Source organism: Bactrocera oleae, chromosome 3, assembly GCF_042242935.1.
Source record: "Bactrocera oleae isolate idBacOlea1 chromosome 3, idBacOlea1, whole genome shotgun sequence".
Lineage (NCBI taxonomy): Eukaryota > Metazoa > Arthropoda > Insecta > Diptera > Tephritidae > Bactrocera > Bactrocera oleae.
The window spans coordinates 58,518,012-58,542,380 of record NC_091537.1 but is presented as its reverse complement, the minus strand read 5'-3'; the positions used below and the strand labels follow the sequence as shown (position 1 = coordinate 58,542,380).

The window sequence follows — 24,369 nt, the reverse complement described above, 5'->3', positions numbered from 1 at the left end:
ACATTTGGTGTGAACGAGCCTTTTTGTTTTGTTTGGTTAGCATGACATCTGGCAAACATATTCAATAACCTTACAGTTATTGAACAAACGACATCATATTTTTTCATTTGTACCGAAAAAAACCACTTTTGAAATTTTGCTTCAAAGACATGAAAGAAAATCAATTTTGCATCGAATTGCTGGCGATGAAAAATCGATTTACTTTAAGAATCCTAAACGGAGAAAATCCTGGGTTAATCTAGGACAACCATCAGCATCAACTGCAAACACAGATCGATTCGGTAGGAAGGCAATGCTCTGTGTTTGGTGGGATCAGAAGGGTGTGGTATATCATGAACTTCTAAAACCTAGTGAAACAGTTAATACTAATCACTACAGACAACAAATGATCAATTTGAAGAATGCAATGATCAAAAAGCGACCAGCATGGGTCACAGTGAAGTAATTTTCTTACACGACCATGCACCTGCACACAAATCAAAATCGGTTCAGGATACAATGAAACTACTTGGCTGGGAGCTGCTTCTCCACCCGCCGTATTAACTACATCGGGCACCTTCAGAATTCTATTGTTTTCATAGGACACGCATTGGCTGAGTTGGTGATAACGTTTTGGTGATAACGTTATATACAAAGAACTGACCATTCGTCCCGGTTTGATCGGATTCCGACTTAAGCGTCCCGGCCGTCCTGGGCTTGGAAATTAAAAAAATGAAAACTTCTCAATAAACGGAAGAAAAATACAACAATGTAGATGGCCCACCCTGTATGTTCTATTTCTACATTCGGTTTGAATATATTGAAATCTGTAGTAGATTTTGGCGCGAACGTCAGCGTTCATTACTTTCATCCAAAATTCAAAGTGAAGCATAAGATAATTTTGTGAACTTGAAGCATAAATATTAACAAATAAATATTATTGTACTTTGTGAAACCCCTGCGGGCAGGGGATAGAATATGCCCGCGGCAAGGCATGCCTGTCGTAAAAGGCGACTAAAAGCCAATATGCACTATGACTGTTCTTATATACCTTGCTCAGTAATATCAGCATAGTATGTTGAGGAATAGTGCTATAATACTCAGCTTGAACTGATATTATAAACACTTTAAATGAAAAAGCGAATAAAAAGACATTTGAAGTTCAAGCGACAAATGTCACCAGTCATTTGAGTAATGGGTAGCTCAACTGGCAGTAGCTCAAAGCAGTTATCGTTCGATTCAATTTTTTTTATTTATTTTTATTTAGATCAAACGACTGCGCCCCAAAAATATTTCGAATCTGTTTCCAAATGAAAACATTTTCGTGTTCAAGAACAAAAAGTGAAGCGATAACAACCAATGTTTTTGCATCATACGCATTGGAATGCCTCAAGTCTAATTTACAGAAAGCCCGATTCATTTGTTTGTTGACCGACTTCCGATCGCAACGCAATCAAGATGTTTCTTGCCGTCATTTGGTGTTTTCTTCCATTATCTGTAGTGAATGTTAAAATAATGGAACTTTCACAAGAAAAAGATGAAATGTGGTCGGATATGATTTTTCCATTTATTAAAAGTTTTGTAAAACTTTGATTTGATTGATAAATTAATCGCTTATTGTGATGACATTGCGCCAATTAATATCGGTCGCGTTGATCGGAGAAGTGAGGGGAATGTTTTTGTAAAATTAAAGAAATTAAAATCAAACATAATTGGTGTAAGTTGTGCAGCGCGTATCGTGCATAATGCGATTCGTAACGCATGCAATTGATGTTGAAATAGAGAGCATTGTTGTTCAGATCTACATACATTTACATCCACACCATTCGCATAGAAGCATTAAAATGAATCTGCGATAGTTTTTAAGACGGATACGATCAACTGGTTGGTTACTGTAAAAGTCGGTTCATTGGCTTGAGAGAAGCATTGGGGAAAATCATTCGAATGTTAAAACATTTGAAAACGTATTTCGGCGACCTTCCTTCACCCCTCAAAAAAGCCAGATTATCCGCCATTTTTTCAGAAATCCACTATCTAAGCTCTGGTATTTTTATTAACTGAAATTTTTCCAAAATTGAGAAATTATTTAATCATTACCTCACTAGCTTTAGGCAATGATTTTCGAAGAAATAATAAAGAAAACTGAAGGCGATGATATTCCAGCAGTTGCAATTTACAATTAATTAACAATTTGCAAACATCCAATCAACAGTATTACTTTCCGTTGTAAGTAATAGAGGAATTAGAGAACCTGAAGAAAGAAAACTATGACTTGAAGCAATTTGAAGTAGAGGCGAAACAATTTCGAAGTAAATATTTCATTTGTTTTACATTTCAATTTTCGGTTTCTCATTTTTAATTGTCTTCGATATGTCAATCAGGGGATTGCTACGATTACCTTGAGGCATGGACTCAACAGTTTGGTTGGGAGCTACTCACTGATAAACTCACCTGGGAAAAAATTTAGAAGAAGTTTATTTTCCTGACAGAAAATAATATTTTGAAAGCATCAGATACTACTTCACATAAGCTGTTAGAACAATTCACTTATTTTTCTCAGTATATAGGTGACAAACGAATTGATGAATGGAGTAAAGAGCAGACATCCGTTGACAAACGTTGGGTTCAATGTTTTACTTTTCTGATGAAGCAAAACATACCATTCTTTGAGCTTTCAGGGATTTTTGAATATGGTCTGACACTACCAGGGACATCGGCACCAGTGGAACGCATATTTTCCACCATTCACTGAATGAGGACGTACGAAAAAACTCAAGAGTCAACACCGTTAAATCGATTTTATTTATGAAGATTACTTAAAATTTTCACTCACTTAAAATCGCACTCCGAGCTTCTTCGAGAAATTCCGGAAACAACGTCCACTTTATCAACTGATATACAAACGTCGAACCAGACAGTGATTGAGTCTTTTAACCATTTTTAATATTACTTTGCTTTCTCTTTTATCATTTGCATTATTTTTGAATAAAATTATGTTGCTTTCTCACCTATTACATGTCAAGATTTTCAGTGAATTATAATACGGAAAAAATCGATGTCTAAAAAAACCGTCCCTGATTTTGATCATAGATAGAATAAAAAAAGTAAGACTTTTAAAAATTTGTCAATATACTATTGACAATGCTTAAAAAAATTAATAAATATAAAATCAAATAAACAGTAAACATAATGGACAATAATTGGTTCCGTTATTATTTGGCTCACAACTGTACTACACCTACGTACATATACATGTGTGTACATGAACCATATATTTAAAAATATTTGTTCCGTTAAATTACTCTTAAATTACGTACCAAAATTTTTATAAAAAACGGGTTATAAGTTTTCAAGTTTTATCAAAATATGTCAATTATTTGCATATCTTATTATTTTATTCAGGTGAAGTTTTTCTTAGACTTGTGAAGCAAATTGCCCCACTTTTTAAAGTTCCGGGTCCAAAATATTTTAAAAGCTTATTTTGCTCGAAATACGATTATGTTAAAGCGGCATTAAAATCGCATTAAAAGTGCTAGCGATATGAACCGATACGATAGCAGAGAGAAGTTGCATAAGTGTAAAATTAGATATAAAAAGCTGAAACCATGCTACAAAGCATTTAAAATTGAGACTGCAGACAACATAACAGGCGTATTAAAATGGTCAGATAATTTTGTCTTTTAGGTAATGAGATTAAGGTAACTAAATATATAATAGTTATACTAAACCCTTTCGAATTTGCAACCGGGGAAACTTCTGCTGAAAAATGTGCTATGTTGTCAAAAATCGTTAAAACTATTAATAGTATAACTTACCAAATTAAGGAAACGAGAAGTTGAATACTAGCTATGATAGCAACACTTACTTCAAAAATTCAAAACCGTTTTGGTCAAGTTGAGTACCATAGTGGTATTGCAATGGCTACCATACTTGAACCCAGATTCAAACGTGGACATTTTAAAGATCCACTGACATGTGCTAAGGTCATTCAAAGGCTGAAGGAGCTTGTAAAAACAGAATCAAAAAGTAGTAGTAGTGATGATGAAGGTACTGAGATAACTTATGATTTTTGGAAACAACACCACAAACATGTTTATGGACAAAAGAACCTCAAGAGAAAATATTAAGGAAGTTTCTAATTCTGTAGCAACTCCTCTTTCTTCTCTTAAAAGCAACCCCATTTTAGAGTGGAAAGACTTAAAAGTCCACTACCCATCACTTTATAAGATTGCTCGGAATTTATTTGGCATAGTGGCAACGTCAGTTCCTTGTTCCTATTTTCCAAAGCAGGTCTCTCAAAAAATAAATCGCCTTTCACCTGAATATATTAGGTTAAGTGGCTGTCTTTCGACCCACCTAGGCCTTAAGGAGGACCATTGTGATACCCTGAGGCAGTGAAAAATAATTATGTATATACTCACGCATACATGTTAAAAATAAGCATATGTATAATTATTAATTTTTATATTATATTATAACTCTGTTACATATAAAATTTGGCATTGTTTTTTTTTTTTTGTTCTATTAAACTGAAAATAAGTTGGAATTTAAAGATAAGAAAGTACTTTCAAGTACATGTACAAGTTTCCATAACATCGAGTACTATCTCCGATACTTTAAAATAACTACTAGCATCGAGTACATAGTGGTATCGGAACATCAATATATGTATGTAACTACTGCAATTAATAGGTTTAATGTACATAAGTCCCAAACCACTTAAGCTAAATCAACTAGATTTGCTCAAAACACAAACAAATGTTTAGCATTCACTTCGAAATTGGAAAAACGATTGAAATCGGATTATAACCCCGCCCGCTTCCCATTTAACGGTTTTGTTGAAAACTATTAAAGACGCGCTATTTCAATAAATGAAACCGTCAGACACACAACATGAAATTCCTATGTTACAGTGTGAAAATGGGCGAAATTTAACTACTAATAAAATTAAAAGAGTGTGTTTCTCTTTGTGAATATAACGGATAAAATTAGGTGAAAACTTGCCCTAGCCTCCATATAACTAATATCAGAATTTTCAAACATCCGATTGCCTTTACTCCATATTATTATATTGTTGATGAGGTACCTTAAAGAAACTCAGATGGCCTCTTGTTTTGTGGTAATCTCAAAAATAGATAAAGTCGGTTCAATACTAGCCCTATCTCCCATATACCTAATATATGTAAGAATTTAAAACTTCCGGTTGGCCTTATACCGCATGTATAAGTCAATAGCAAAATTAACTGAGCGTATTGGATATACTATAGTTTAACGGGGGCTTCTATATTGTGGGGGTTTCTTAATGCCGAAAATTTGTGAAATTGGTCTACGAATAACTCCAACTCACATATACTACATGCATATAATGTTTTTCGTTATTCTAACGAACCATATGCCGATTATGTGGGTCATTGTATGAGTAATATGTATAATTGCTGGAAAATATGTATGGCAAAAGCTAAGGCAATCAGCCCCATTGACTTCCGATTCGTGTTAAGGTTGGTGTATTTTAGTAATATTAAGTGAAACAGTTTCAAAAAAATTATGTGGTTTAGTGCTTAATATGTACCCGCCCACTCCAATATACTACATATGTATAAAGATTTTGGTTTTTCTAATAAGCCTTATGACTAATTAGCCGTTCAGTATGTGAGTTATATACTATTTATCAAATTGCTTGGAAATATAGCATATATAGTTTACTTTATAACATATATATCGGCCAATATGTGAGTTATCTCAATGAAAATTAGAGAACGTGTTTGAATCATAACAGTGTATCTTTGTGTTTAAAATGGATAAAATTGGGTGAAAACTTGACCTTCCCCCATATAACTACTATCCGAATTTTCGAACATCCGGCTGACTTTACTTCATATGATTAGTGAGGTACGTACCTTAATGAAACCCTGAGAGCTTTTTATTAGTCTGTGACATGTTAACAGTTTGTGGTATTGGCAAAAACCAACAACTTCTATGTACTACTTATAATGATTTTCCTTATTCAAACAAGTTTTATGACGAATATGTCGGTCAGTGAGTATTATTTATATATAAAATTACTTGAAAATATGATCTCGAGTTTACCTGAGCAATGTCAAATTTAATGCAATCAGTACGTCCCATCATCGCCAATATAATATATAGAACTTATGTCACATATTTCTTATTTACCGATGATTTTAATAAAATTTTGACATAATTAAAATATAAACAATAAAAAAACTAAGTGAGTACATGACCTTCAACATAAGTTAATAAGACACCAAATTTGATTGTTATCCATTGACAATTTCATGGAATAACATTTTTTGAAATAAAGATTTGCCAAGACCTATTATGTTTAGCCAGCTTTGACCTTTGCAAGTTGCAAGAGTATAAAATCATAGGTTACAGCCGAATAGCCCTTCCTTTCTTGTTTAATTAAAAAGTAATTTTTATCTCTTCGAATAAATTTTTAGCAAGTAGGCGTCTTTAAAATAATAAACTAATTATAGCTCTAGTTTTAGCGCATTGCATATAATGTAAATATACTAATTCATCAGCCGAATTACTGGTCCAACTAAGTCAGTATAATAACATTTTACATTCGTTTTAACCATTCATAAATATGAAAAAATTTAAAAATCTCATCCATCTTGTAACTTAACTTAATTTGTTTTATATTCACGCTTTCGTGAATAAGTATCGAATTATTAAAGGATTTATTAAGGTTGAATAAATATAAACATATATGTAAATCTAATGTACTCGTATGATTTGAATATACATCCATACATATTTTGTAAATGCATAATTCGAAACCGAAGTAACTTTCATATAAAAGTACAAGGTACACTTCAAAAGTTCCAGGACTTTTTAAACAACGCGGCTTCTAGTGGCGTCATCTGTCTGAAATTGTTATCCCTCAATTGTGTATTCTTCAGTGTTGTCGTATAAAATTTATATAACAGCTGAGATATCGTGCTACATGTAACATTACATTTGTAGTGTCGGTCGGAAAATGAGCATCGAACAAAGAGCCAACATTAAGTTTTGTTTTAAACTTGGTAAAACTTTTACCAAAATTCATTAAATGATGAAACAAGTTTATGGCGATGATTGTCTATCCCATAGCCGTATTCACGAGTGGTTTAAACGTTTACAAGAGGGACAGGAGGATTTGGAAGACGACGAACGTTCGTGCCGCCCAAAAGATGTTGTGAACGAATAAAACACGGAAATTGTGCGTGAATTCATTAAAAAAGAGCCGAAATTATCGCTTAAATATGTGGAATCGGAATTATCAATATCCACAGCGTCGATTTATCGTATTTTGACAGAAAATTTGGGCCTCAGAAAGGTTTGTGCTCGATTTGTTCCGCACACTTTGAAACAACACGAAAAAGACTTCAGAATTCAAATTCAATTTGACCAAAAATCGCATTCATATCATCAACCATTCACCCTATTCGCCTGATATGGCACCCTGCGATTTTTATTTGTTCGGAAAACTACATTTGGCCATGAAAGGAAACCTCTATGCTGACGTTGATGCCATCCAAAAGGCGACGACCGCCATCCTCAACGCTATACCTACAAATGACCTAAAAAAGTCATTCGATTACCCCTTTTGAACGTGCAAAACGTTGTATTCAGGCGGAAGGAGACTATTTTGAAGGCGACTAATAAACTTTTCAAAAAAAAACAAATAATATTCCTTTTTTAATAAAAATCCTGAAACTTTTGAATAGCATCTTGTATGTGTGTACTATTGATTGAAATCAGTAATATTTGTGCTGAGAATTCCATGTAAGCACTATATATGTACATACAGAACTATTCGATCAGCAAAGTAAATCTCTGCCATTTCATTTCTCAGCAACTTTTTGAACAATAGTAACTTACCCATTTGATATACACATGTGTAGGATGATGGTTATGTTACCTATATACGTAATTGTAATTTTTACATTCCGTAAGCGTTCCGAAGTGAACTTCATTTTTAACATTCTTCCTTAAGGTTTGGTCATTGCTTCCATTTTGTTTTGAATATAGAATAAAATATAATTTTTCGGTTCCTTAGAGCGTTGCATGTTGTTAACTTTTAATATCGGCTGCAAATAATCAGTCATTATTAAAATTTTTTCACATTTGTTAATTTATTAATTTTTCTTTTTGATTTATGATTTTGATTTATGTCGCCGAATTCCTCATGCAGTACGAGTTTATGTACATAATCACGAATAGTGCATAAAAGAAGTAGTCATTTGCATAATATATTAATATACATACGTATATATGTATATTGCTAACCAAACATATGTTATGTTATTTGGTGATGCATAAGAGTGTATCCAATTTTCCATCATTTATTTATATTAATATTGCAGAAACATTATCGCATATTAAATCAATTTGAGCTCCTAGATCGAAAACGGGAATGAGAGGCAAGTAAGCTTAACTGAACCTTCTTGGAAAACTTGATACCACCGTTGTATATTATTTTTTGAATCAAAATGATATATTAGCAGCATAAATAAAAAAAGTATCCAAATATTTAAACAAACGAAATAAAATACATGTCTACTTTTGATTGTATGTTGATGTTATATATTTTTTCAAGCAGTTTGCTAATTGCCAATAAATAGTCAACCAATGTGAAGAATGTTACGCCTTCTGGTTATTTGTATATTATAAATTAAGCTCTGTTATTATTAAATTTACATCATACGCTAAAATAGACTTATTCAAAATTAATTAAACCAACAATTTACAATATTTCACTAAGGAGTTTGAAATAATATTTTAATTCAGATCATTATTTTTATTTTTCTAGCGTTACTCTTATTAGCGCAACATAATACAACGCGTTTTATGGGGTTTAATGACAGATCCTCCTGGTTACCAAACCGGATATTCATTTATGTCTTTATTTTAAGCAGGGATGGCAGTAACTGACGCACTATTGAGTCGACTGTACCTTCAGAAATAATTTTAATTTTTGGATTTATTTGTTAGTTAAATTTTAAAATACAGATAAAATATAGGAAATAGTGTTAATGTTGTATATATGGTATGTGTAAATATTATCATAAATGTGAGTAAAGCTCTCAGATACTTTTTGTTTTCGTATATTAAATTATCGAATATTAACCACAATAGATAAGATCATTGTAATATTCACTATAAATTAAGTGTTGTTTTGAGTTTTTAATTTCGTCTAAATTTAAATAACTAATTATATGTTTCTAGCCATTAATTATTTTAATGTAGGATGATATAAACTAATTTATGAAGCTCAACTCACTTATGTACAAATATGTATAACTGACATCAGTTGATACTTCTCTGACTATTATTAGGGGTTTTCACACGCAATACTGTTAAGAGTATTTGTAATTCGTTATTTGCTAAATTCGTTACAGCTTGCCAACTATGAAAAGAATTTTTTGTACGTTAGTTGTTAGATGTTAAAATATTTTCAATACAGCTGATATTGCACGTAAGACACAGACAGAATAATATGTATAAAGAAAACTTGCAAACTCGAAAATAATTAAATATTTGATTGAAAAAACGATTCCACGAACAACTTTGATGGAAGAAAAATATAAAAGTTGTAAGATTATTAGAATATAACGGGTGTTTTTTTTCAAGGTATAGACATTTAATTTGGCATTACTGTTCAAGATGGCGACCGATTTAACAGCTGTCAAGTGATTTATTCTCAGTTTGGTTTGGCAATTCATCATAAATAGACTCACACCTGAACAACGCTTGCAAATAATGCAATTTTAATTCGAAAATAATGCTTCTGTGCGGAATACGTATCGCGCACTACGTTCATTTTAGCGTGTTTAGCGACGAAGCGCACTTCTGGTTGACTGGATACGTCAAAAAACAAAACTGCCGCATTTGGAGTTAAGCTAATCCTCAAGTATATGTCGAAACACCGTTACATCCAAAAAAAATTACTATTTGGTGCGCTTTATGGGCTGGTGGTATCATTGGTCCGTACTTCTTCAAAAACGATGATGGCCAGAACGTTATAGTCAATGGTGATCGGTATAGAGCCATCATTACTAACTTTTTCATTCCTGAATTGAACAACCATGATGTCCAGGAGCTGTGGTTCCAAGAAGACGGCGCAACATGTCACACAGCTCGTGCCACAATCGATTTATTGAAAGACACGTTTGGTGACCGACTAATTTCACGTTTTGGACCTGTGAATTGGCCTCTAAGATCTTGCGATTTAACACCGCTAGACTACTTTCTGTGGGGTTATGTAAAGTCATTGGTCTATGCGCATAACCCACAAACGCTTAACCATTTGGAAGACAACATTCGCCGTGTTATTGCCGATATACGGCCACAAATGTTGGAAAAAGTCATCGAAAATTGGATGTCCAAATTGGGCTACATCCGAGTTAAAATGTAATGGCACAAGATTATCTTTCGGATAAATAAAACTCATGTCAATCGAATAATCCATCGTTGTTTTATTACAATTTAAAGTTCTATACCTCTAAAAAACACCCTTTACATATGTAAATATTCTTTATGCAGATAAATTTAGCGAAGACGAAGCAGATGAAATAGACAACGCGTTTGAAGAACTGTATGAAAATGTGTAAGTATTCATGAAGTCGGAAGAGGGGACATTTAAATGTTTTTCTAAGGCCAAATTCTACAGAACGCTCTGAAATAATGCGACAATATACTCCCGTTTGGTGGATTACATGATGATGATTTATGTTTTATGTGTTTTTGTAGCTTTCTTCTTATTTCTTGTTCTTCACGTAAAATAACAGTTTACTTAATAAAAAAATTTAAAGAAAACTTAAATTATATTTAAGAGAGTACAAAGCAGCTGATTACTCTTTTACCGAAAAACGAGTAATTTGTAAGGGTTGCCGGCACGGTAAAGTGTTAATCAGTAAGTCAGCATTTTGTTGAATTTACAAAAACAAAATATGTGTAAAAATTTAACGAATAATAAATAACAATGTTAATAATAACAATGTCACATGTGGTCACAAAATAGTCGCGTAATGTGGTTACACGAGGGTTGCCATTTATATTTCGGTATTAGAGAATAAAAACAAATACTAATCTTCGGAAATCGCTTTCTTGTTTTCATTCTGATTGAGGTACCTCCAAAACATGCGTTTTGAACGCATCAACCGCCTCGTCAGGTGTCGAAAAACGTTGACTTCTTAGTTTATTTTTTATGTACGGGAATAAAAAACAGTCATTTCGTGCCAAGTCAGGACTATGCGGTGAATGACTAATCAAATCGATATTTTTAGCACTCAAAAATGCAATTGTTTCAGTCGATGTGTGAGAGCTCGAATTGTTTGTTGAAGAGTAATCTGTCTTCAGCGATTTGTTTTCCTGATTTCTTAAAAGACAACTGGCAAACAAATGGGTGTGTACCATTCAGAAAATTACTATTGTTTTAGTTGTTCTACTTCACAATGGGCCTCCTATCGGCTAGGTGCGTCGTTAGATAGCCACTCTACCTACCTAGTTGTTCTAGTGATATGGTTGCGATATCTCCAGTTTTTCCAAGAAAAAAACAGGGAACCATTTGCTTGGAAGTTTTTCGTGCGCGAACAGGTTTGGTTAGATTTGGCTCATCTAGAAATACCCATACAACTTTCGTTGTTGATTTCTTTTGGACTCATACGCGTAATTTCATGATTCATCACCTCTCACGATGTCAAACATGCGTTTTGAACGCATCAACCGCCTCTTCAGGTGTCGAAAAACGTTGACTTCTTAGTTTATTTTTTATGTACGGGAATAAAAAACAGTCATTTCGTGCCAAGTCAGGACTATGCGGTGAATGACTAATCAAATCGATATTTTTAGTACTCAAAAATGCAATTGTTTCAGTCCATGTGTGAGAGCTCGAATTGTTTGTTGAAGAGTAATCTGTCTTCAGTGATTTGTTTTCCTGATTTCTTAAAAGACAACTGGCAAACAAATGGAAGTGTACCATTCAGAAAATTACTGTTGTTTTAGTTGTTCTACTTCACAATGGGCCTCCTATCGGCTAGGTGCGTCGTTAGATAGCCACTCTACCTACCTAGTTGTTCTAGTGATATGGTTGCGATATCTCCAGTTTTTCCAAGAAAAAAACAGGGAACCATTTGCTTGGAAGTTTTTCGTGCGCGAAAAGGTTTGGCTCTTGGCTCATCTAGAAATACCCATACAACTTTCGTTGTTGATTTCTTTCGGACTCATACGCGTAATTTCATGATTCATCACCTCTCACGATGTCAAGGCGTGTTTCGAAGCACCGCCATCGTACATTTTTTAACATTTCACTCGACCAACCGACACAAGCCTTTTCTTGAGCGATTGACAAATTGCGTGGAATCCAACGTAATTTTTTTTTTTTACAGTCAAATGTTAATATTGAATGTTGGTCCCACTAATGCCTATATTGTCTCAGTCTAACGATAGGTGCCATGACGATCTTGCAATATAAGGATGCGCACATCTTCAATAGTTTCCGGAATAGCAACTGATTTTGGACGATCTTCAAGAAGTTCGTCTTGAAGTCATCTACGATCTCGATTGAATTCCCCATACCATCAATTAACACTGGTTCTTGAAGATTTAATTCCATTTTTCGAAAAAGATTAATATTTTAAGTTACTGTAAACAACACAAATAGCGCTCGCATGTCAAAACGTTCTGAGTATGTATAACAAAAAAATGTCAAACTTTACGATAAAATTGTGAGTTGCCAAATTGCCACACTAGGGTTGCCAAATCCGGAAATATGAAAGGCAACCTACGTATGTATAATAAATAATTTATATTATTCCATATTATTTTTTCTTTTAACAATTTAGGGCCTCTATTATTGATCCTTAATATTATTGATCCTTTAAGGGAATTCCTATTTCAACGCAAACATTCTAATATGTTGGGATTCAATAAAACATTTTATCGGTAAAAAATTATCATAATAGTTCGGTTCTAAAGTGGGTAAAAGTAGTACTATCAACAGTAATACTATAAACAGTAGGCAAATGTTCCCGTTTATTTAATGCCCTTATAAGCTTGAATACGGTACATAGCCAAACAAAAGTAAATAAACAATTTTTTTATGTTTGTGTGTTGTCGGGGAAACATACATATTATAGAAGATAAAAAATTCTTCTGTTTTGAAGAATATTGTCAATAATTATATTTAGCGTTAATAAACACATTTTTGTTCTAGAAATTCAATTATTGAACTGTTTAATACATGTCTATTTAATCAAAATAAAGCATCAAAAGCTCATTATACTCTGCAACCTGTTGCTACAGATTATAATAGTTTTATTCACCTAACGGTTGTTTGTATTACCTAAAATAAATCGAGTTAGATATAGGGTTACATATATATAAATGATCAGGATGAAGAGACGACTTGAAATCCGGGTGACTGTCTGTCCGTCCATCCATCTGGCCGTCCGTCTGTGCAAGCTGTAACTTGAGTAAAAATTGATATATCTTTATGAAACTACACATATTTCTAGGTATCGTAAGACGGTTTGAATTCCAGATGGGCGTAATCGGACCACTGCCACGCCCACAAAACGCCATTAATCAAAAACAACTAAATTCCATAGCCAAGCTCCACAATAAGATACAGTACTGTTATTTAGTATACAGAGTCACACTAGGGAGGGTCATCTGCAGATAAAATTTTTTTAAAAGTGTGCGTAGTCTCGCCCCTATATATGTTTATTGTGCATATCTCCGAAACCGCTAAAGCTATAATAACTAAAGTCACTGAAAACACATATTTTTAGTACTTCTAGCGACAGTTTGAATATGGGTGAAGTCGGGTGACAACCCCGCCCACTCCCCATATAACGGTACTGTTAAAAACTACTAAGAGCGCGATAAATCAAGCACTAAACACGCCAGAGGCATTCAATTATATCTCTGGGATGGTATGAGATAACTTTATAGGAACCGCGTTCCAAATTAGTCAGTGGGCGTGGCACCGCCCATTTTTAGGTGAAAACCCATATATCAGGATCTGCTTAACCGATTTTAACCAAATTCGGTGCATAACATTCTTCTCATATTTCTATTTTGAAGTGAAAAAATGGGCGAAATCAGATTACAACCACGCCCATTTCCCATATAACACCATTTTAAATTCCATCTGATTCATTCATTTTTCACTTTGCAAATCAAGCAACAGTGATTGGGTCGGGTCAAAACTTTGCGTGAATAATGCGTTTAAAGTATGTCAGCTTGTGACCAAAAATTGTCTAAATCGAACCAAAACTGTTCAAGCCCCTAGGTACTGAATATGTGGACCCCAGTGCCTACAGTTGACTTTTTACCGAAAATATCGGTCAATGTGTAAGATACATAATTGAAACACATATACATATAATAAAATAAATAAATAAAACTCTCGAAAATAGTATGTCTTTGTGTCAAAAATTGGTTGAATCGGATCATACTTCCTATAATATAAAATTTTGCCACCACCTGAAGTAATTTCCCGGGCTTTGATCCTTGCAAGTTGCCAGAGTATAAAATGTTCGGTTACACCCGAACTTAGAACTTCCGTACTGGTTTTAAATTGAAATAAATGCAAGCCGATTGTCTTCACCCAGTACTAGAAGATTGGTATGATATTCTTAATTCCACAATCATACAATTGTATTTGATAAAAGTGTAGAAAATCTGCTAATACGAATTAAATTCTATACTATATAATTAGAAGTAATATTATAAATAACCGCTAGGAATAATTTACAGCTTTAATTTTTCTTGAGTACGTTTCATACCGTTTTCTAGGTAAGTAAAAGATATCATTCCGCATAACGCAACTAGATGGCCGCATCAAAGTTTTGAACGATGGACGTAATGGAAAACACTTTGACATTAAAAAACCTCCAACTATATTAGAACCGCTTTTAATATAATAAGGATTACATGTGACATACAACATACATATGTACATATTTCTCAACGTATCTGTAAACTCCAACTTACAACACAAATTATATACTACTGTAACTAAACTTAATATGTTTCATATATACAAATATACATGAATAAATATAGTTTAATTAAAACGCATTAAAAATTTATTTAACATTTTACAAATTGCTTTCAGTGAAAGTGTTCAGAAGTGCATTTATAGTAGGAAACTACAAAAATACATATACACACATATCGGACAAAGCACCTGCAAAGATACATATGTATATGGTTTTTCTTACAAAATAAATTAAAGAAAAGTCATAACAAAGAGAACTTGGAAGGCCCCAGTGGCTATATCAACCACTTTCATGACTTAAGAAACCGGCAACACGGTGGAGTCACGGATGGAGTACTGTAATATATAGTAGGGGTGCTGACACCATCGATCATTTGGCTCCGAAAAACATTGTTTAAAACAAAAACAGCATTTTTAAGATGCTTTTAAGTAACACCATTATTGCTTTAGTCGCCATACTGGCCCCATACTGTAAGAAAAATTCCTTGATTTCTTAGAGAATAGTAGGACTTTTGACTAAACAGAATTTACGAGATTATCGTAAGGTGGCACCACACATTATTAAATTTTGTCTAAAATAAATTAGTTAACTTGGTGCTTATAAAATTTAATGGGTACTTTTTAAGATCATTTTGTTTCCAATTTTCTTGAAATAATTTGTGCATGTTCAACTTATGTTCAGGGTAATTATTTACAACCATACGGATATAACTACACTTGTGATGAAATTCAGTATGCTGCATATACTATTAGTACACGATTTCTTCAATATATATTGAAATTCGTAATAATAGTATAAAATATTAAGTCACGAAAATTTACTGAATTATTTCTTGATACTATTGGAAGTATCCGCCTGAAATAATTCAGGCAGATGATCAAGTTCTTTAGATATACAGTCAGACTCCTAGAAGCAATTTTTAAAGAGTCGTTATATCCACAAAGAAAGTAATCTCTATTACACAGTCGCCATTTTGAGATCCCTAAACGGGCTGGAATTTGAGGAGGTAGTGTCAAAAGAGTGTTATAGACCACAGGTTTCAAGGAATACCTCTTTAATAATTTTATTTATGCTAGCGCAAGTAACGTCTTTCTTATTCAGAAAATAAATGATTTTCCGAATTAGTTGGATATTCACTAGCACTATATCAGCTTTTAGAAATAACAAATAATTTTAAGCCCCCACAGCTTTATATATGACCATCACAATACTTAACACCATATAAAATATATTATTATTTTCTACAATATATATAGCCCGCATACGTACATTAAATCACAATTTGTAAATCTTTCAAAATTTAAACATTATACCAAATTTAATTTTAGTGGTGTTCTTAAACCAATTTAACAAACACAAATATGCTCTTATTTATATAATGTACAGATAAAAACTACTGCATCATGTAATAAAACAACATGACTGCACAAATTTGTTAACTTTGGCTATATTTTGTAAAACAATTACATATTTTTTAAATAGAAGTATCCTTGTCTAATAACTAATAACCCCGCATTCTGGCTTAATAAAACCTTAAAATCATAGAATTACAAATAATAATAAATAAATAAATTTAGTATTTTTGTTAACAAAGTTTTTTATAAATTTAAAATGCGTTAAATCCCTCTATTATATACTATTTTTTTTATTGTTGTGAGTGCGCCAAAGAATATTTTAGATGGGTTTAAGAACATAACCATATGTATGTATGATTTTATATGCATACATATAAACACGTGTATTTAAATATATCTTTGTTTTTACAAGACAATACCTACATATCAACAATTCTTTTTGCCTACCTTTCTGAATGGGTCGAGTTCGTGAGCTTTTCAATGATCAAAAAGGTGGAATTTTCTTGAACAAATTATTATTAAATTATTATTGAAGTAAAATATCTAATAATTAAAATTATAAAATTGAGAGAAAAAGAAAAAATACTAGAATAAAATGTATTTCTTTTTATATTTATTGAAACATACCATAAATAATTGTTGACCAAATAATGCCCGTAATTTATAATTAAAAACGAACAACTTCTACCTTGTTTGGTATAATATACACAATCTACCACGCACACAAGGCTTTTAGTAACATATTCATATTTCTTTAATTAAAATTTAAATAGCACTTTTCGGAAAGCGTTTTGAGCAAACGATCTTTTTAACTCTCAAGAAAACTTTTCAATTATTATAAATTTTCTCTATTCGTCATTACTTCGGAACGTCATTGGGTATTAAATAGAAAATCTTTTGTTTCATTTGAAGGATGACGAATATTTTTTTATTAGAAGCTATGTTAACGCAGTTAATATTACAATCGTATAAAAAAAAATTATATCAAAATAATATCATTAATTATAAAATATAGTTTATGTTTATATTGTTCTAGCCTATAAAGAGGGTTATGAAAAGATGAGAACTGCTAAAACCATTTATATCGTCATCTACGGTTTATGGATGTGTTAATGTAAAAAAATACTTGTTTTAAAGAGGCTTTAAAATAATAGGGCTAAATGTAACCGACAGCGGTTAAGAAATTTTTTTATTTTTGAGCTCGTTTTCAAGTTAATAAAACATTTGATAAAATAAGAATGTGTATATATATTTAAATATTATATATTTATATAGTATACTTTAATGAGTATAAAGTTGTTATTGGTCTAAAAGTAAATTATAATAATTAACGTACTATACAAAACTACTACTTAGGTGCTCTGAATATTCTTCTAAAAATGTTATGTTCTACATTCTAAAGAGAGAAAGAGGTAGAGAGCGTGATTAAGAAGGGAGTAAGATTGCGAAATTATTACATGAATTAAGTGTAGAAATAACTTTAGAATGGGTGGCAAAATAGATGAGCAAGTGAAAAGGTAAGCAGGTTGGCTGCGAAATCAATTTAATGTTTACTTGAAAAAGGGGCGTTTTGTATTGGAAAATAAAGTATTGACATGATTTGAGTAGATAATCGTTTGTAGCAGTAGGTAATATATGTAATTCCATTGGAGCAAAGCATTTTACTAAACAGTTAAATTAAAATATCTTTATTACCCATGACTCTGGTGGATATCGAGGGAATGGAGCAATTTCTTTTGTTGCTACATTACTAGGCAACTCAAGTCTTCCACCCAATTTTCGGAGCTTTCTTCTTCTCGCCACCCGAGATTTCGATCTTAGCATCAATGCTGCCTGCATCTTGTTTCTTCTGAATTATTGTAGTTGTTGTGATAACAGATGTTACTTTTTGGTTTATTGTTGATAAGTTTTTTAGTATCTGAGTAGTATTTATGTATTTACATATATATGCGATTCAACCTATGCAGATACAGTTTAAAAGAAAATATGCTTGTTGTATCAGCCGATGACTTATCTTCCTTAATCTTTGATTTTAATTGAATTTTATATTTTCGACTTTCAATTCTTCGTTAGCCGCCATCTGATTTCACACGATAGTATCCTTATTAATATATTAATTTTTCTCTCTTTTTGGATTTGGTTTTTATTTTTAAAAATTTGATGATATGTTCCTTATGTAGACATATGTGTATGTCGATTTATATGTATGTTACTATTTATGATAATTTCATTTCTATAATTTTCGGCAATCAATGCCAATCATGTGGTCACCGCTGTACGATTCGATGCTCCCCTTGTCTTTCTCTGTTCACACCCCACGCTAAACTTAGACGACAGTATCGTCTCCGGAATTTCTCACCTTTACCACTGCGGCAACCGTAGTTTAAGATGAAGTCGACTTTTATATTTTCGAATACTTTTAGTATAATGGACGACATAAAAACTAGCAAATATTGGCGTCCAAAAGTTCTTTAACTGATATGCAATATTGATTTTTAATTATAATATAATTTTTATTGTTTTTTATTTTCACGAATATGGATGTGGTATCCTGAACTGAGGTAGGTTTAGGTATACCTATAGGCGATGAGGTGGTGTAACGCTCTAACTATGCAAATATAATTATTAGTTCAGTTATAATCACATCTGTGTGTACATGTGAACACACTACTTTTTATTAGGGGTTTCTGAATTATAAAAATGGAATGGTGTGTTCTCTATAATCATTTTTTAAGCCGAATTTAAGAAAAAAAATATTAGTGCTTAATTCAGTTATTAACAAATCATATTATAGTGCTTTAGATATCATAGTTTTTAGCAATACACTTGTCTTAAAACAAAAATTTCCACGTAAGAAATCGGCTTTGACAGTCTGTAAATTGGTAACATAAATTTGTATTGCGATTTTGTCATATTTTTAAGGTGTTGACGGACTAAGCGTCGTTTCCTAGAACGACTTAAAATTCTTCGAGACTCCTAGAAAATATTTTATTGGTTATTATATTATATTGGTATATTTTCCATCAAGACATAACTTCTTTTCATAGGAAAAATAAAAGATAAATAAAAAACATTAAATTGCTCTAAGGTAGACTCAACAACCAAATAAGTGTCACGCATTTACATATGTCATGTGGTTTATATCTTTGACTCTTTAATTATATTATATTTGAACTGCCCTCATTCGTATGTATGTATGTTCGTAATAATGCAATAGAAATGTAATTTGATATAAACGGTTTTTTTAATGTGAAATTACTTAAACATTGTGAAATTACTAACCCGTAAGTGGAACGATTTTGTATCGTAAGTGCCTAAGTACTTTCTATACTATTTTAATTTATCTGCTGTGAACGCGAGCAGTTTTACCATGAACTAATATCATTGAAAAGAAATTGCTAATACAGCTCACAAAATAACTAAAGCTATTCACTTAATGAAATTTTTTGTTATTGCAAGGAGAAAAAATTGCAAAAATCATGACGAAGCACATTATTTTACACTGTTTACGATACTTTCAGTCCTTTGTTTTGCTTACCTTTAGTATTCATTTCATTTAATATTTCTTTCCTTTTTCTATATGAAGAGCGAATTAAATAATTGTCAAAAGCGGTTAATAACGCTTGTCTTGTTGGTTTTGTGATGGTTCGATCGACCTTATCAAGATCTTAAACACGAAATCTGCTTTGAGTATTTCTTAAAAAATGTTAGAGTTTCTTATATATTTCATATATATCATATCATATTATCAGTTTTTCTTGCACCATATTTCAATATTAAAGTCTATAATCTCAATAATTAAACCTTAAGATGATTGTGGTTGGCGAGTTTAATCTACCAAATTTCCAATAGAACATAGGTGATAATGAACATGGGACTTTTTGTGATCCACTGATTTTTTTTGACACTGGTTGACTTTTTAAAGTCGGTTTCAAAATAATATAAATTGCCATGGCCTGTTTTTAAAGGCTAATGATTCACTAATGAATTAAATAATTGGAAATATAAAAACACTTAGTATTAAAAACGTCAAAGAATGCAAACTGATTCACTTAAATGCAATATAAAATGCCTTATGTTGCACTAAAAGTCCTTTGAGCTTAATAAAAAACCTGTCGAGTCAGGAAAACGACTCCGAGCCTCCGAGATTATTAAAATAGGGTTGACAACTTCTTAAAAGGTATGCTCTTGAGTACCGCAAACAAAGCATATTGGTCACTCACACTAAATACCTCCGGAGCAGCGTGACGTCCATAAATCCAGGAACCCTAACCTTTGAATGCAGGGTTATTGTATTAATCTCAGTTAATTTTAAATTATTGTGTTTCAACGGCAGAGCAAGACAGGGGCTAGCATTGTGTTCAAAAAGAGTAAAATTTCTTTCATTTGGCAAATATGCTAACAAAACATATCCCAGTAGTAAAAATGGCAAGCAATCCGCTGATTCTGTTGGCACTGTACATGCCCTTCAACATCATACCTCTGCGCTTCACAGAAGAGTTGAGACAAATAACGGAGTACGCAGAAAAATAATATGTAACTTATTCTTTGGACATCCACTAAATTCTTTACATAGTGTGGGCAGATTAGACTGTAATGTTAGGGGCATAGCTCTATTCGACAGCATTAAAAATATCTACTATTATACAAGTATTATAACAATAGAAGCGCGTTATGTCTTGTATCGGTATGGCAGGTATAATTAGAGCACTCCTTTTCCGATCATTGCGATGTCGACTTCAAAGACTAGATATACCAATTTATAGGAACAAATTCAGAACAAACTGAGACAATGCATCATTAGTCCATTTAAATCAGCACGTTCACACTAATGGTTGGCAGCAAAGGTTGCAGGGCAGTTAAGATGAAGGATTAATTAAAATATTATTGGATAATGTCAAGAAGTAACGGTTATCTTCATCCGAATAGTGGAAAAGGAGAACTACGACTTGCCAAAACCTTATAGTTCAATCCTTCTTACTAAAAAGTATGTAAATGTTCAACCGCGATATCACTAAGCAATAAATTTGTTCAAACGTCTAGCCATCAGGCGGAAAAAATCTGTATGCAAAACGAGAATTCAGCTCAGCGACCTCCATTGAGGTGAAATTTACTATCAGCAAAAGAAAAAAGATATAATGGGAGTTAAACAGAATGTCTTTACTAGAGAAGAACTGCAGTAGTATTCTTCTGTATATGTGATTATCATTTGAAAACACAATGTGCGAAATGATAGGTTAAGTGCGTCCGCTTGCTGTCCTTCCCCTTTTTATTCAACCAGCCACAGCCACCGAAGATTGTTGTAAGGCTTATTTGAAGAAAATTAAACGTCGCTTGAATCGTTTTTTTTTGACTCCGTTAATTTAAAGTTTAGTATAACAATTTTTCCGTCCATCATGAAATTCCAGTTTAGACTTTCTAATGGATATAAAATAGTTTATTATTCTTATTGATTATGCTATTTTTTATGATGACGACATGCTAGCATGCGGCGCTCTGCAGGCGAAATCTACTGCGGCCGGCGCTGACAAAGCGAACCAGGGTTATGGGACTCCCTCGAGCAGAATAAGCTCCTCGGATTCGGGTCAGTCGCAATCGGCATTTACCGAAGGGCCTCGTAAGGGAAAAGGAAGAGGGGAGGCAGACAACCCCTTCTACCACCAACTGGGTGTCCCGGCGGACAAGATGATCGCAGGTGGGAACAACTCCGGAGGAAGCCGAAAAACTAGTGCGACACAGGGTGAGAGGCAATAGTGCCTCCCCTGCCTCAGAGAAATGGTAAGGTGGCAATACCGCGTTCAATAGCAAACGGAGTAGCGGAAATCGTAGCCAACGACCAGTAACCCAAGTCAGACCGCCAGACAGGGTTGCGAAAAGACAGCGCCTTCATCCTCCCAATCCGCGAAACGCAAAAATGGACCACCTAACTCCAAATAGCAAAGAGGCAACAGCGCCCAGGCGACCGGAGGCCATCACTCTGCCCCGAACCCTCCTCAGCTCTCTGGTAGGCTGGAATGGCCCCGTCCTCTGCGCAAAGAAGGGAGACGACATTACGCCCATACGCAGCATGACGGTGTTCCTCCCCAGGTGCGCAGGCAAACCGTACGAGTTTTATCTCGCGCTCATCAAGGATCACAACGAGGGCCTTAGTACATCGGCCTGGCGAGTGATGAATAGCAAAGGCGTACAAAGGGGGGTGCTACCCTCCACGCAAGATCTTCTGGAGGAACTCACGGACCTAGCGGATAGCCTGGGCATACTGTTGATCCCGGAGCCATGGATCCACAAAGAAGAGGTCAGAAGCCTCAAATTGGAGTCGAAAAAGGTAATCTGGGATCTCTCTAGTGAGAGCTTTAGAACCAGCGTAGTAGTTAAGAACGATATTGATTTCTTTTGCATTTCGGGGTTTCTAACACAGGACCTGGTCGCTGTGCAGGCAAATAACAACGAAGGTCCTGGCAGCGGCCTACTTTCCGGGGGAGAAACCGACAACACATCCAGAGGCCGACGGCAACCTGGTGGAGTACTGCAGGAGGAATAAGCTGCCCCTCATCCTAGGATGTGATGCCAACGCACACCATACGGAATGGGGCAGCACGGACTGCAACACTCGGGGTGAGTCTCTAATTGAATTTATAGTCAGTAAGAACCTAAGCATGGCAAACGTCGGGTGCGAACCCACCTTTGTAACTAGTGTCAGTAGGGAGGTGATGGACATCACTCTTGGTAACGAACCTATGACAGGATTGATCTCGCAAGGGAGAGTGTCATCAGAACCCTCCATGTCAGATCACCGTATCATTAGATTCGCACTGGGGAAAGAGCTCAAGCAACTCCCTCTCAGGCGTATCCCTAGAAACACGGACTGGGTCACTGTTAGGGACACGCTTGAAATAAAAGTCGTAAGAGCGGGAGTCCATTATAGAAGCATATCATAGCAGCTGTCTCCTAAAGACGACTACCAAGAGCCGCTGTTGTTCTTAGTGGTCAAGTAGGCTCTCAGAACTAAGGAAACTATTTAACAACTCAAAGCGCACAGCGAACTGGAAGAATTACAGGTGCAGTCTAACTGCCTACAATAAAGAGATTAGGACAGCAAAGCAAAAGAGCTTCAGAAAGCTCTGTGAAAGCATCTCCTCAACACCAGAGGCAGCAAGGCTGCATAAAGCTCTGGTTAGAGGCAAGACGGTCACAGTATTATAGCAATGAAAATATCAGATGGGACTTATACGTCCAGCGCAGAAGGAATAGCCTCGGCTCTTCTACTCGCGCATTTTCCGGAGTCAATTCGAGAAGACCAGATTTAACCTGTGTTTGAACGAAAGCCATCTCGCTTTGATTGGATAATCGCAAAACAGCTATTCACTGCAGACTCCATCAAGTGGCTTTTGGCCCCCATTTCTATAGCAGAGAAAGCTGATATTACTGTTGCGCCTTTTTCGGCTGATGAAGGTTAGCCTAGTGCTGGCATATATCTCATAACCATAGCGCACTGCAAAGGTGATCTTCACACCCAAGATAGGAAGGATAAAACTATTCATTGGCGGAATCTTTTAGGCCGATTAGAATAACTTTCTTCCTACTGAAAAGTATGGAAAAGATCATTGACTACGAAATACGATCGAAGGTGCTAAAGGTTTCAGCGCTACATACGAAGCAGCATGCTTACAGAGCAGGCAGTTCAACAAATACTACTCTGTATCAGTTATCCTCAGAGATCCAGAGTTCGTTAGATGGCGGCGAGGTTACTTTGTGCGCCTTCCTAGACATCGAAGGTGCTTTTGACAATACGTCTCACGAAAGCGTATCTTGAAAAAAGGGACGAAGCAGCACCGGTACGCAGATGGATAGAAGCCGTACTGCGCACTAGGATAGCTAAAACCACAGTAGGTGATACCAAAATTCGTCTTGGAACATCAAGAGGTTGTCCACAGGGTGGAGTGCTATCATCCTGGAGGAGCCTTATTGTGAACGATCTACTTGAACTGCTAACTGGCACTCTCTGCGAACAGCAGTGCCAA

At 34.2% G+C, this 24,369-nt stretch overlaps 2 protein-coding genes and 1 long non-coding RNA gene across 4 annotated transcripts in view; 1 reads left to right on the top strand and 2 right to left on the bottom strand.

The window, feature by feature from the left end:
* LOC106619859 (uncharacterized) overlaps nucleotides 1-24,369 on the bottom strand; it is a 104,237-nt gene that overhangs the window by 74,042 nt on the left and 5,826 nt on the right. The gene's annotated exons all lie outside the window — the stretch shown is intronic.
* Nucleotides 8,546-10,490, bottom strand: LOC118680027 (uncharacterized). The gene is made up of 2 exons (XR_004975542.2): nucleotides 9,269-10,490; nucleotides 8,546-8,941 (listed from the first exon to the last, which is right to left on the bottom strand). It is a non-coding gene; the product is annotated as an uncharacterized lncRNA (long non-coding RNA).
* LOC118680025 (uncharacterized) lies at nucleotides 21,919-22,968 on the top strand. Its single transcript, XM_036357952.2, has 2 exons — nucleotides 21,919-22,673; nucleotides 22,767-22,968. Exons 1-2 carry the CDS (start codon nucleotides 22,263-22,265, stop codon nucleotides 22,887-22,889), a joined length of 534 nt encoding a protein of 177 aa, XP_036213845.2. The 5' UTR covers nucleotides 21,919-22,262; the 3' UTR covers nucleotides 22,890-22,968.

Coding starts and splice junctions, on each gene's coding strand:
- LOC118680025 (XM_036357952.2), top strand. CDS start 22,263: ATGGACCACCTAACTCCAAATAGCAAAGAGGCAACAGCGCCCAGGCGA. Junction 22,674..22,766: donor TCAAATTGGAGTCGAAAAAG/GTAATCTGGGAT, acceptor TTTCTAACACAG/GACCTGGTCGCTGTGCAGGC.